This window comes from Aspergillus aculeatus, assembly GCF_001890905.1.
Source record: "Aspergillus aculeatus ATCC 16872 unplaced genomic scaffold ASPACscaffold_21, whole genome shotgun sequence".
Classification (NCBI taxonomy): domain Eukaryota; kingdom Fungi; phylum Ascomycota; class Eurotiomycetes; order Eurotiales; family Aspergillaceae; genus Aspergillus; species Aspergillus aculeatus.
Genome location: NW_017962996.1, coordinates 336,983 through 349,583, shown reverse-complemented (window position 1 = coordinate 349,583; position 12,601 = coordinate 336,983). Strand labels below are relative to the sequence as shown.

Here is a 12,601-nt window from a genome sequence, read left to right as displayed (position 1 = left end):
GTTGTTTGCAGGGGTTTCGGTAGTGTACAGTAGTATACTTGTGTTTAAATCTGTGGATCAAGGCTGAAGAGATGCTCGTGTCACTAGCATAAACATTCGTTATATTCATACCAAGGTATCATATGCTCTCTTCGCAACGCTACAGTAAGTCAATCGCAGAATTCTACTCAGAGGCTTAATTGCCGCCCTGCATGCGTCGGAAGCGCTCTTCAGCCGCTCGCGCGCGCCGCTCTCGTTCCAGTTTCATCCGCATCTCCGGCGTCATCCCGCGCATCTCTTCCTCCCTCTTCTCCTGCGCCGTTTTCTCGATAGCCCCCAGGGTACGGCCAACCGGCTTTCTGGAGGCTTGTTCGGCTGCGCGGGCAGCCTCCTCTTTCTGCAGGCGGGCCATCGCGGCCTTGCGTCGGTTGGCTTCCTCCTCCTCGGCGCTTTTTCGCTCCTGCTCTAGCCGGCTGCTCGCATCATCCTTGGAGATGGGTGCCGGAACCTTTGCGGCGGTCCAGTCCCACTTCGACTCGCCCAGCTCATGGCGAGCGATGCGGAAAGCGTCGCGGGTGGCACGGTCGCCTGCGAGTTCAAAGGGTGTTCTTCCTTCGGAGTTGACTGTCGTCGGATCCGCATCGGCCTTGGTCAAGAGCGCTAGAACCATGGCCGATGAGTTGAGGTTGGCAGCCAAGTGGAGTGACGTTGGACAGCGGAAGTTTTGCTGGGAATCCGAGGGACGGAACGTGAAGGATGAAGGGATGGAATTCTTCGAAAGGTATGCCATCAGAGCGGGGATCTTGGAGCGCCGGATCAGCGCTTGAATCTGTGTTGTGTGGAGTATGGCTTCCTCTTCCTCCTTCGAGATCTTGGGCCTCTGCTGCTGCGGCCGGGGTGTTGACGGCTTTGATGCCACCTCCTTTGCTTTGGCCGCTGCAGCTGCAAGAGCGGCCTCGTCTACCTGGCTCACTTTGACCCTCGTAAGCTCCTTAAAGCACCGCATAAGCTCGGCTTGGGTGGCCCGGCGTGTGCTGAACGGGAACCCTCTAAGCCTTGGGTCATTCTGTCTCAACATCTGGCCGTCGTACTTCTCGAACAGAATTCTCCTGTTTGTGCTCCCGGTGGCCCGAACGAACAACAGCTCCGCCTCGTCAATCAATTGCTTCCACTCAGACAGCAATTCTCGAATTTCCTTCTCAAGCGCCGCTTCGTTGTATCGTCTCAAGCTCGAACCGGCGGAATGCGCGGCACCCTTGGCGGCATCATTCGCAGACTGCGAGCCACCTTGCTTCCTTCTCGTTGTATACCTATGGAAGGTTTTGTGGGCAATCACCCGAGCCTGGCGATCCTCAATGCCACCTTGTCTCCGGTGAATCTCGGGGGCCAGTGACACAACCATTGCGGCGAAGTGGCCACCACCAATCATGCACATGAAGATATGAGGACTGGGAGGAAGTGGCTTTGCTTGCTCATCTGCAGCATTTCTGGGTGCATTGATGGGCACAAGTTGCTTTTTCTGCAGGGAGGCGACGAGGTGCTGGGGCTCATCCTGCTCAACATCCGAGAACAAAGCCCTGTAGACACCGAGCGAGACGTTCGACGGCAGCGCGGAGCTTGAAAACCAGAACAGCGGCGGCCGACCCGCGGTCTTTTTGTTTGAAGGCGAATCTTCTTCCTCCTGAGCTTCCTGAGATATCTTGGCCTGTCTCTTCAGCAGGGCCGTAAGCTGGGTCTCCTCTTCTTCGTTCTCCCCTTCCGATGACTCAGATCCGGATATAGACTCGTCGAGCTCCCCGATCGCCTTCAAAAATTGCACCTCGTCTAGTGTGGGACCCCCCCTGAGCTGCACTTTCAGGTTGTATTTGTGATGGTCCGATCGCACATGGTCGCGTTGCTCCTGTACATTGAGGTATGTGACCTTGCAGAGGGGACAGCTGTTCGATGTGGCGATCGCATGTTCCAGTACCTCTTCTTTCAACTCTTCAGGCGTCACATCGTCATCATTCTGAATTGAGAGCGCTTGATCGCCGCCTTTCGTGGTTAAGGTGGAGAGAAGCTCCTGCGGTAGATCATAAACTTCATGTGTGTCAGCAAGCGCGTTGCGAAAACGAACGATACGGGTTATAAAGAGTACAAGGGGAGTAATCTACACACCGTATAGAGGCCTTTTCAAGAGGTCTTCCACCGTAGATTCTGCACCCATCGTCAACCCACTGAGAAATCGAATTTGTTGTAGATGGTTTTTTAAGAATGATTCATAAGGAATGACGGAATGACGCTGCGGAATGGACCCCGCCGTCCGGCTTCTCACCGCCTTCACCCACGGGGGTTAGTTTGCATCGTTTGATTTATATGTGAGCGGAGGGCAGACCGCAGCAGCCAGTGGCTAATTATTCCAGCTGCAACTATGCTCCATGGTATACTGCTGAACTCTGGATTCGAGGCAGAGGATCCTTCATCTATAAGAAAGCCGGAGGCTGCTCATACAGCTCTAAATTGTCACGACTTCCTGTGATATGACTGAGCATGACTCGTGGAATGCCAGCGATAGCTGTCCCAAATTGCATTAACGATTCAATCTGTCTAAGCCATAGCCTAGACCGATCTCGAAGAGAAAAGGGGCATCTCCATCGCGACAGATCCCAGCTTTGCATGTCTTGCCTCGGACTTTGGTAATCGTCTGGAAAGTTCAGCTGTGTATCACAGTACATCTCAAAAAATAGGCTTTATGCTAGCCGTATAAAACAGGCAGTGAGCAGCAGATTTACATACTAGGACCCAGTTTGGGCAGTTCGGATCGCTGTATTGGTTTTGATCTTCTCAAAGGCAAATCGAGCTACTCAGTACCAGCGCTCGGAATTGCGTACTCCGGATATAAGGCCTTAGGTCGTCGGGCCCGAACACCAATAAATGATGTAATCCGTTCGGTTTGCCTTCAGCTCAGGGCTTGGCTGCCGAGCTTCCGTATTTGATGAGCAATGCAGACAACCGCGCTTGACAGAGAAGGACCCCTGCTGGCGTGAAGTAAAAGCATCGCTTACCATTCGGACTTACAGCTCTTGTCAGGTACAAGATTCTGAGGATCTCATTCTCGCCCCTGTAACTCTCACTAATGCTGCACGATGAGGCTCGTAATCCGAATCCACGATGGCATGCTCCGGAATCTTCGGGGTGTGATTGGATTGTCGATGGGGAAGGGACCCGCTAGCCAGCCTAGAGGTCGACCCGCCCGGAGATAAGCCCCGAAACTTTGCTCGGAGGAAACTACTGAAACTATATGTTCACTTTTCTCGAGTGGTCAGTCGATGCCATCAAGGACATTATGAATATGATTGAGTGTGATAAAGCAGTACTATAGTATGTTCCCTTTGGAAAAGTGTTACTATTGATCTTCGTGCGTACTGTAAGACAACATGACCCTTACTGTAACGTGCTAGCTGTGCTATATCCAGATAGAACACTGCTCGACCTAGACTCAAGAAATCCTAGCTTCGTTATCCATAAATTGCTTGACTAATAAAACAAGTAAATATCATTGGATGACATCGGTTGCCCTCACTTCACCCACTCTATCGCGTGCTTACGCCTTGTGAACACGAGAAAAAGACCAAGGTATACCAGAAACCCCACATGTCATTGCCTGTTGACTCGTGGTACTGGGCACAGCATGAGATGCAAGGATGTAGTACAGGCATAGCGAACCTTGAAGTATCAGGGACTGGTAGACAAAAAGGTGAATTCTGGAGACAGACTGATGGTCCGAAGTAGTCGGAGACCCAGTCGGGGATGCCAAGACCGATTACCACGAGCAGATCGGATTATGTCATTTCGACTTTTGCTATTTCTTCCTCTTCTTCTTCCTCGTTCCTTCTCCAAGATCAAGGCGCAGTGATGCGACTCTGCCCGACTTTCCAGTTGCATGCCTTTTTTTCTATTGTCATTATCAAGTGTCAAGCATTGTGACTCATCAATCTGAACACCTCCCTATCACAGAAACTAAACTTGCCGGGCGTACAGTACATGCAGTTCGGTTTACGGCCGGGCTCCGGTAACGTCTCCGTATCGCGCAGAAGCTTTGACCGTCACATTTAGTAAGCAGCGTGCATCTCACTAGCAAATCAGCCTTTCCTTTCCCTCTCGTTATCGTCCCTCTCTCGAACTTTCATTTCTCTTCTTCCCACGATCTCTTTCCCTCCAGGCCTTTCCCCCCAGACGGTACCCTGGGGTTTGTTCTTCGGTCCCTCTTTTCCCTTTGCAGGTCCGAAAGGACGAGCGATCTAGGAGCTGGGATACGGTAACCTTCAGCCGGGGAAAATGTTGGAAGGCGGTGGTTCCCAGTCCTTCCTCGGGGATTCCAGCCGGGAGTCTCTGCTGTCGTCCACCCCGAACTCAGCATTCCTCTCCCCCAAGCCGCAGTCATTTTGCCACGACCCGGAAGGCTGGGGTCCTCTCAGTCAGTTCAGATTCGACCTGACCCCGTGTTTCCTCGACTTTGGAGTCTCCTTGGTTGCGGTATGGGGCATCATCGCAGGTGCAGGAGCCCTTTGGCTCTTGTTCAAGAAGAGAGTGCCTCAGCCGGTTTCTAAGAACTGGCATTTCTATGCGAAATTGGTGCGAAAGTCCCCGCGTCCGGTGTTGATGATCTCATCGCAGTCTAACCATCTCCGCATTATTAGACCGTCCTGTCCGCCTTGATCTTCACCACTGCTCTTCAGGCAGCCATACAGATCGAATCCTACCCGCAAACCTGGTTTGACGACTATCGGTTCTGGAGCTCCGTCCTTGTCCTTATCTCTCTCGGGGTAATCTTCGCAGTGCAGTACCATGAACACTGGCGCAGCAGACAGCCCAACGGCGTCGTGCTCTTCTACTGGCTTTTCTTCTCCATCGGCTATGGGATCAAACTGCGGTCGCTCATCGCACGGAGATTGTACGAGGACCGGCTTCCATACTTCGTCTGCTTCAACATCAGCTTGGGCTTGGCGCTGTTGGAATTTGCTCTCGAGTATTTGGTTCCGAAGAAACAGAGTGATTACGATGCGCTCGGAGACGAGGATGAATGCCCCTACGAATACGCCGATATCTTCTCGGTTCTTACCTTCAGTTGGATGACCCCAATGATGAAGTTCGGGTACAACAACTTCCTCACCCAGGATGATCTGTGGAATCTTCGTCGTCGGGACACCACCGGTGTCACTGGGGGCGCTCTGCAGGAAGAATGGGATGACGAGTTGCAGAAAAGCAAGCCCTCCCTTTCTCTTGCTCTATTCAGAGCCTTTGGTGGCCCCTTCATTCGTGGAGCGATCATCAAGTGCGGCAGTGACTCTCTGGCCTTCGTCCAACCTCAGCTTCTGCGTCTCCTGATTAAGTTTATCAACTCATACGGGACTCCCGAGCCGGAGCCGATCATCAGAGGTGTCGCCATTGCGCTTGCCATGTTCCTGGTATCGGTTTCGCAAACCATGTGCCTGCACCAATATTTCCAAAGAGCATTCGACACTGGCATGCGCGTCAAATCTGCTCTGACTGCCATGATCTATGCCAAGTCTCTGAAGCTGTCAAGCGAGGGTCGCTCCTCCAAGACCACGGGTGACATCGTCAACCACATGGCTGTTGATCAGCAGCGTCTGTCTGATCTGACCCAGTTCGGTGTGCAGCTTTGGTCTGCACCCTTCCAGATCACTCTGTGCATGCTGTCGCTCTATCAGCTTGTTGGTGTCAGCATGTTTGCAGGTATCGGTGTGATGATCTTGATGATTCCTCTTAACGGAGTGATTGCAAGAATGATGAAGAAGCTCCAGCTTATTCAGATGAAGAACAAGGATTCTCGGTCCAGACTCATGACCGAGATTCTGAACAACATCAAGAGCATCAAGCTCTATGCTTGGAACACAGCATTCATGAATAAGCTTAGTCACATCCGTAACGATCTGGAGCTGAACACGCTTCGTAAAATTGGAGCGACTCAGTCGATCGCCAACTTCACTTGGCAGTCTACTCCTTTCCTCGTCTCGTGCTCCTGTTTCACTGTCTATGCCTTGACATCGGAGAAACCCTTGACTACCGACGTTGTCTTCCCAGCACTGACCCTCTTCAATCTCCTTACGTTCCCCCTGTCAATCTTGCCAATGGTTATTACGGCTTTGATCGAAGCCTCTGTGGCCGTCAAGCGTCTTACGGACTACTTCACTGCAGAGGAGCTGCAGACCGATGCTGTCACCCGCGAGGAGACCGTTGCCCATGTCGGAGATGAATCTGTGCGGATTCAGGATGCCTCTTTCACCTGGAACAGGTACGAAGGCACGCATGTCATCGAGAACATCAACTTCAGTGCTCGTAAGGGGGAGCTGAGCTGTATCGTTGGCCGCGTTGGTGCTGGAAAATCCTCTCTCCTTCAGGCGCTTCTGGGCGACTTGTGGAGGACGGAAGGCGAGGTGGTTGTGCGAGGCCGTATCGCCTACGTCGCGCAACAGGCCTGGGTCATGAATGCTAGCGTCCGCGAGAACATTGTCTTCGGACATCGGTGGGACCCTCAATTCTACGAGCTTACGGTGGCAGCTTGTGCTTTGACCGACGACTTCAAGAACTTGCCCGACGGTGATCAGACCGAGGTTGGAGAAAGAGGAATTTCTCTCTCCGGTGGTCAAAAAGCCCGCCTGACCCTTGCCCGCGCTGTGTATGCTCGTGCGGATATTTACCTTCTCGATGATGTTCTGTCTGCGGTCGACCAGCATGTGGGTCGCCATCTCATCAACCAGGTTCTGGGTCGTAACGGTATTCTCGGCAGCAAGACAAGAATCCTCGCGACGAACGCCATTCCTGTTTTAAAGGAAGCGGACTTCATCGGGCTACTTCGAAACAAGACCCTGGTGGAGAAGGGAACCTACGAGCAACTTTTGGCTATGAAGGGTGAAGTTGCCAACTTGGTCCGGACCACCATGAACGACTCGGATGACGAGGGCTCCGGTAGCGAGGGTCGTGATCCCGCTAGCGAGGGCTCTGAATCCACCACTGTGATCGAGAACGAAGACTCGGACATTTCTGATCCGGAAGATGCTGAGCGGGAAATCGGCTCTATCGCCCCTATTAGAGCTAATGCTGAACGGAGGAAGAGCACAGTCACTCTCCGCCGTGCCAGTACTGCTACCTGGAAGGGACCCAGACGCAAGCTAGGGGATGAGGAGAATGTCCTCAAAAGCAAGCAGACCCAGGAAACATCGCAGCAGGGCAAAGTCAAATGGAGCGTTTACGGCGAATACGCCAAGAACAGCAACATCATTGCTGTCGGCTTCTATCTTTTGGCTCTCCTGGGAGCTCAAACCGCCCAGGTTGCCGGAAGTTATTGGCTTAAGCATTGGTCTGAGCTCAGCGAACAGCAACCGAACCTTCCGAACGGCAAGTATATCGGTATCTACTTGGCCTTCGGTCTCGGCTCGTCTCTTTTGGTCATTCTCCAGAATCTCATTCTGTGGATTTTCTGTTCGATTGAGGTATGTATTTCTCTCGAGCAACATAACAGGTTTTCCCCCGCTAACAAGTCCCAGGCCTCTCGTAAACTGCACGAGCGCATGGCATTCGCCATCTTCCGTTCTCCCATGAGTTTCTTCGAAACCACACCCTCCGGCCGTATCCTTAACAGATTCTCCAGGTGAGTCAGCACTCATCAGCATGTGTGTAGATTTGGCGTCATAAACATAAAGCTGACCGAATTGTTTCTCAGTGATGTTTATCGTATTGATGAGGTACTCGCGCGGACGTTCAACATGGTAGGTGCCTCAATTCCTCATCTCCGCGACCGGTACTGACCGAGGCCATAGCTGTTCGGCAACTCTGCCAAGGCACTGTTCACCATGGTGGTCATCGCCTCCTCCACCCCTGCCTTCCTCTTGGTTGTTTTCCCCCTGGGTTGGGTCTACTTCAGCTACCAAAAGTACTATTTGCGCACCTCCCGCGAGCTCAAGCGTCTGGACAGCGTGACTCGAAGCCCAATCTTCGCACACTTCCAAGAATCATTGGGTGGCATTTCTACCATTCGTGCGTACAAGCAAGAGGACAGATTCACACTGGAAAATGAGTGGCGCATGGACGCCAACATTCGTGCCTACTTCCCCTCCATCAGTGCGAACAGATGGTTAGCTGTCCGCCTCGAGTTTATTGGCTCTGTGATCATCTTGACAGCTGCTTCGCTTTCGATCGTCTCTGTATCGACCGGTAGTAAATTGTCTGCTGGAATGGTCGGTCTGGCTATGTCCTACGCTCTCCAAATCACCCAGTCGTTGAACTGGATCGTGCGACAGACAGTTGAAGTCGAGACCAATATTGTGTCGGTCGAGCGTGTCCTGGAGTACGCCAACCTGCCCAGTGAAGCGCCTGAGGTGATTTTCAAGCACCGGCCCGCTATTGGCTGGCCGGCGCAAGGTGCAGTGACGTTCAACAACTACAGCACACGCTACCGCCCTGGGCTTGATCTTGTTCTCAAGGACATCTCACTCGATATTAAGCCCCACGAAAAAATTGGAGTCGTTGGCCGCACGGGTGCAGGCAAGAGCTCGCTGACGCTTGCACTTTTCCGCATCATCGAACCTGACAGCGGCAACATCAGGTAAGGACTGCTGCCCAAGATTTTTCTTTGCAGTTGCTAAGTTATCAATAGCATCGATGGACTGAATGTATCGACGATTGGTCTGTTCGATTTGCGGGGCCGCCTCGCTATCATTCCCCAGGACCCAGCCATGTTCGAGGGTACTGTTCGGGACAATTTGGACCCTCGACACGTGCATGACGACACCGAACTCTGGAGTGTGCTTGGTAAGTTAGGCTGCATTGCATACGAGGATGATGATGATGATGATGACTGACTGGAATGAACGGCAGAACATGCCCGCCTCAAAGATCACGTCGCACAGATGGATGGGCAGTTAGATGCCCAAGTTCAGGAAGGAGGTAAGTTCTTTTTCTTCTGCCTTGCCTTGCTTGAGCATTACCCTACATGCTCGGAGAGCTCGGATTAACTCATTTGCTATAGGGTCCAATCTTAGTCAAGGCCAGCGCCAGCTGGTTTCGCTTGCCCGAGCACTCCTGACGCCTAGTAATATCTTGGTGCTCGACGAAGCAACTGTAAGTATTCCTTTCATTGGCCCCAATTTCGTCATATTATTTCTCTTTTCGGACGCTTACAGTTGTCATTACCAGGCGGCGGTGGATGTGGAAACGGATGCATTGCTGCAGCGTACGCTACGCAGCAGCATTTTCCAGGACCGCACGATCATCACAATCGCGCATCGGATCAATACGATCATCGATTCCGATCGAATTGTGGTGCTGGACAAGGGTCGTGTGGTCGAGTTCGACACGCCTGCGGCGCTGATCAAGCAGGAAGGCCGCTTCTATGACCTGGTCAAGGAGGCTGGTCTACTTGACAGCAGCGAGGGCGTCGCAGCACTGCAGAAATCCTAGGCGCTTTTTCTGCTCACATGCCACATTGGTGGGCAGACAAGAATGATTACATCCTTCCAATCCTCTCGCATACCTTGACGCGGCATAGGAATGAGTCACCGCCTGGAGTCTTGCGCGGCAGAACAGCCGCGGATGGTGAAACCAAGCTGTAGCCTGTATGACATCGACGTCGTCAAGACAAGGGCTATTGCTTCTGCTGCATCAAGTTTCATGACCCGTCTGTGCCCACATGACAATGAGCAGAGGGAACGATTCACTATGACGAGACGGTTTTACGATCTTGGATCATGTGGACTGGATCGGAATGAGATTTGAAGCGATGCAATCCAATCCTTTGACTTCCGAAGGATCGCGCAATGGGAGCGTCAAGTTCTCTTCTGGCGTTTAAATCGGAACACAAAAGAAATCTTGAAAAGCAGCAGCAGCAGCAGCAGCACCTTTGTGGCTTTGTGGGATAACCGAAAAAGCGTTGAAAAGTGATCAATTCTGTTTTTGTGCAATGGATGTTTTGCACTGCCCTTTTTTCCTTTTTTGTCAGAACTATACTTGCGATCTGATTGTCTATATCAATAATCTATATACATATTTTTTATTATGAACATGATTGAAGACCCCTCTTTCCTCTGCAAATACGAAGCTGGAAGCTGGAAGTTGTAGAACCAGTCATATGCTTACCCCTCCTGATCCCCAGCAAAGTCCCGCCGTATCCTGCGATCTCTTTTCTTTTTTTTGGTGGCCTGTGGCCAAAGGCGTTTGTCGGTTTCGAATGAATACTCCCACTCGCTCGGCTTTGGCGCAAAGACCGGGAACTGGGCATGAGAAAAAACCCACCCTCTTCCCCTCTCCTCTTCCTCTCCGCCCCCCCCCTCCAAGCGAAGCAAGATAGTAGCGGTGTAGACCACCACCTGCAATCCTTTCTTTTTTTGCCCCCCTCCCCCCCTCCAGCAAGCAGTTTGGCAGCTTGCATATGCATGATTGCAGTGCCACGAACAACTGTCTTTTTTCCTAAATTAGTAAGACACAGGTCCGTAGCGGCTGGCGAAAAAGACGTTGGCGACGTTATTGTGTCATGTTCGAGCCGGGATGGAGGGGATGGCGGAGGGGGCGGCGGCGATAGTGTCATCGTTACTTCGTTGCATACATTTGATTCCAAGGGGCTAGCAACGCTACCTTGCCTTGAGGTGAGGTCATAGGCCCCAGGAACCTGGATTTTGAATGGGGTGGGCTGATCGGTGATTCTCTGGGTTATGGTGCTTGATTTAGGAGTCTGGTTTGTGGTTTGTGGTTTGTGGTTTGCTTTTCCGACTACGGAGATATATATACATTCTCGGGTAAATGGTGTACTGTTTCCTACCGTGTATACGTGCACGACCACCGCCCGTGGCCGGATCTTTGGTTTCGATTCATGATCTGTGGTTGGTGTTGTTTACTGGGTATTCTTGGTACGAAGTAGCAGGGGATGGAGGGTTTTGTAGCGTAGACTGTGTTGATATTGTATCCAGGGAACTGGTCACACGGGCGTTGACTTGATACGGTGAATTAATCGGGTTCTCCTCGCGGTCTCCCTCGGGGGTATCTTCGGGGTAAGTACACAGTATGTTTTGTTCTCAGTATGTCAAGAGTCTTAGATCTAGCTGGACCGCTGAGGGGGTCTACCATCGCGCTGATTCAATGCCCTGGGCTAGTGGGATAAGTTGGAGTAGATCAGGCATCGAGCCATTCTCCTTCTCCTCTCTTCAATGAGTGACATAACACCTTAGCTGCACTCTCCAGGATGAGAGGATAAGACCTAGGTCGACAATCCACAGCCACGAATCCTCCCCCCCTCTCCGCACTTATGCCCACCCTCAATCTCCAGACAGAAGGAGGAAGGAAGTATGAAGTATACTGCTGACAAACAGACAAGCGGTCTGACGCTCCGCAGCCTCGAGAGATGTAGCTCTCTTCCCTTGCAATCGGATCATACGACTTGGGGGATGTAGAATGTAGACGGTAAGATCTTAGGGAAAGTATGTGGTGAGGTGGAGGATAACCGCGGGCTAATGCATGGCAATTTATACCCCTTGAGGCTTATGGAGGTTCTGGAGCTCGGAGACTCGCGATGAGCAGACGGGAGTTGCTTGGAGGTTGTGGGCGCGGTGTACTGTAGTAGGCTTGTGGCTTTCGTGAACTGGACTGGGGATGGAGTTAGTTTTTGTCTGAGGTTTTATCGGTTTGGGGTTCGGGGTGAGATGGGGGTGAGGATTGGTTTCCAGCTGGGGATTGTGTTGTTGTAGGTCGGGTACTTGCTGGGGTTGGTTGATGGGGTTTGTTGATTCAATGGAGTTGCTGATATCAGAGGATGATGCGGAGTGAAGTGGTAGTATAGGGATCTCGAGCTTAGAGAAGGTCAAAAAGGATTTGAGTATCCAAGAGAGTGATATTCGTGGGCTGTTTGCTCTAGGTATTATGCAGGTCGTGGGCTATCCTCTCCCGGAGCATCATTCTTCAGTAACTATGCAACCAGGAAGAAAGGAAGAGGAATTGCACGTTCAATCGCAGCCAGAGATCAAACCTACCAACAAGGCTGGACTACTGATCCCACTGCAATCAGGAACAGGCCTAGATTCTCAATTCTTCATTCCCCCGAACAAGAAGAATAGAAGTATAGGCCTGCTGCGGTGCACCAACGCATACGTTCCAGGAACAAGATAATCCTGCTCCATCCTCAGCGACTCCCTCGCGATGCTATAGGTGGAACCAACATTGGCTAACATCTGATGAGATGAACAATAACCCCCCAAACAACAAGGATAACTAGATACTCGTAACGATGATGATAATGATAAGAGATCAGTACTGGCGGTGAGTACCCAATCCCAACCAACAACCTTGCCCAAGTATAAGGTAACTAGAGCTATAGCGATAACCAACCTATAGTTAGCTATACCATACCTTAGTCAAAGTAGACGAGGCTGCTCTACTCGACTCAAGCCTATCTATCACCCTCAAACATCACACTCCCTCCCCCCTCGAAGTCTGATTTGCTCGTAGCGGGTTTGATCGACCAACCCAACGGCTGACATACTACAGCCCATTATTACCTAGAGTATCATCAACTAGCCCATCACGAGAACCAGCCAGTGACCTGACAGAGCAGTGTTATAGCTTAACTTAGCAAGAC

The 12,601-nt window shown here is 51.6% G+C and overlaps 2 protein-coding genes across 2 annotated transcripts; one reads left to right on the top strand and one right to left on the bottom strand.

Moving 5' to 3' along the window:
- Positions 1-10: 10 nt before the first annotated feature.
- Positions 11-2,264, bottom strand: ASPACDRAFT_127322 (putative C2H2 finger and ankyrin domain protein). The gene is made up of 2 exons (XM_020197016.1): positions 2,137-2,264; positions 11-2,058 (listed from the first exon to the last, which is right to left on the bottom strand). Exons 1-2 carry the CDS (start codon positions 2,183-2,185, stop codon positions 176-178), a joined length of 1,932 nt encoding a protein of 643 aa, XP_020051625.1. The 5' UTR covers positions 2,186-2,264; the 3' UTR covers positions 11-175.
- Positions 2,265-4,296: 2,032 nt separating this feature from the next.
- ASPACDRAFT_36785 (ATP-binding cassette glutathione S-conjugate transporter YCF1) lies at positions 4,297-9,438 on the top strand (the record flags this gene model as incomplete). The annotated part of the gene is made up of 9 exons (XM_020200246.1): positions 4,297-4,593; positions 4,659-7,472; positions 7,527-7,630; positions 7,703-7,748; positions 7,800-8,584; positions 8,636-8,790; positions 8,857-8,925; positions 9,008-9,099; positions 9,175-9,438. The coding sequence occupies 9 exons, from the start codon at positions 4,297-4,299 to the stop codon at positions 9,436-9,438; spliced, it is 4,626 nt and encodes a 1,541-aa protein (XP_020051624.1).
- Between the last annotated feature and the right edge of the window lie 3,163 nt (positions 9,439-12,601).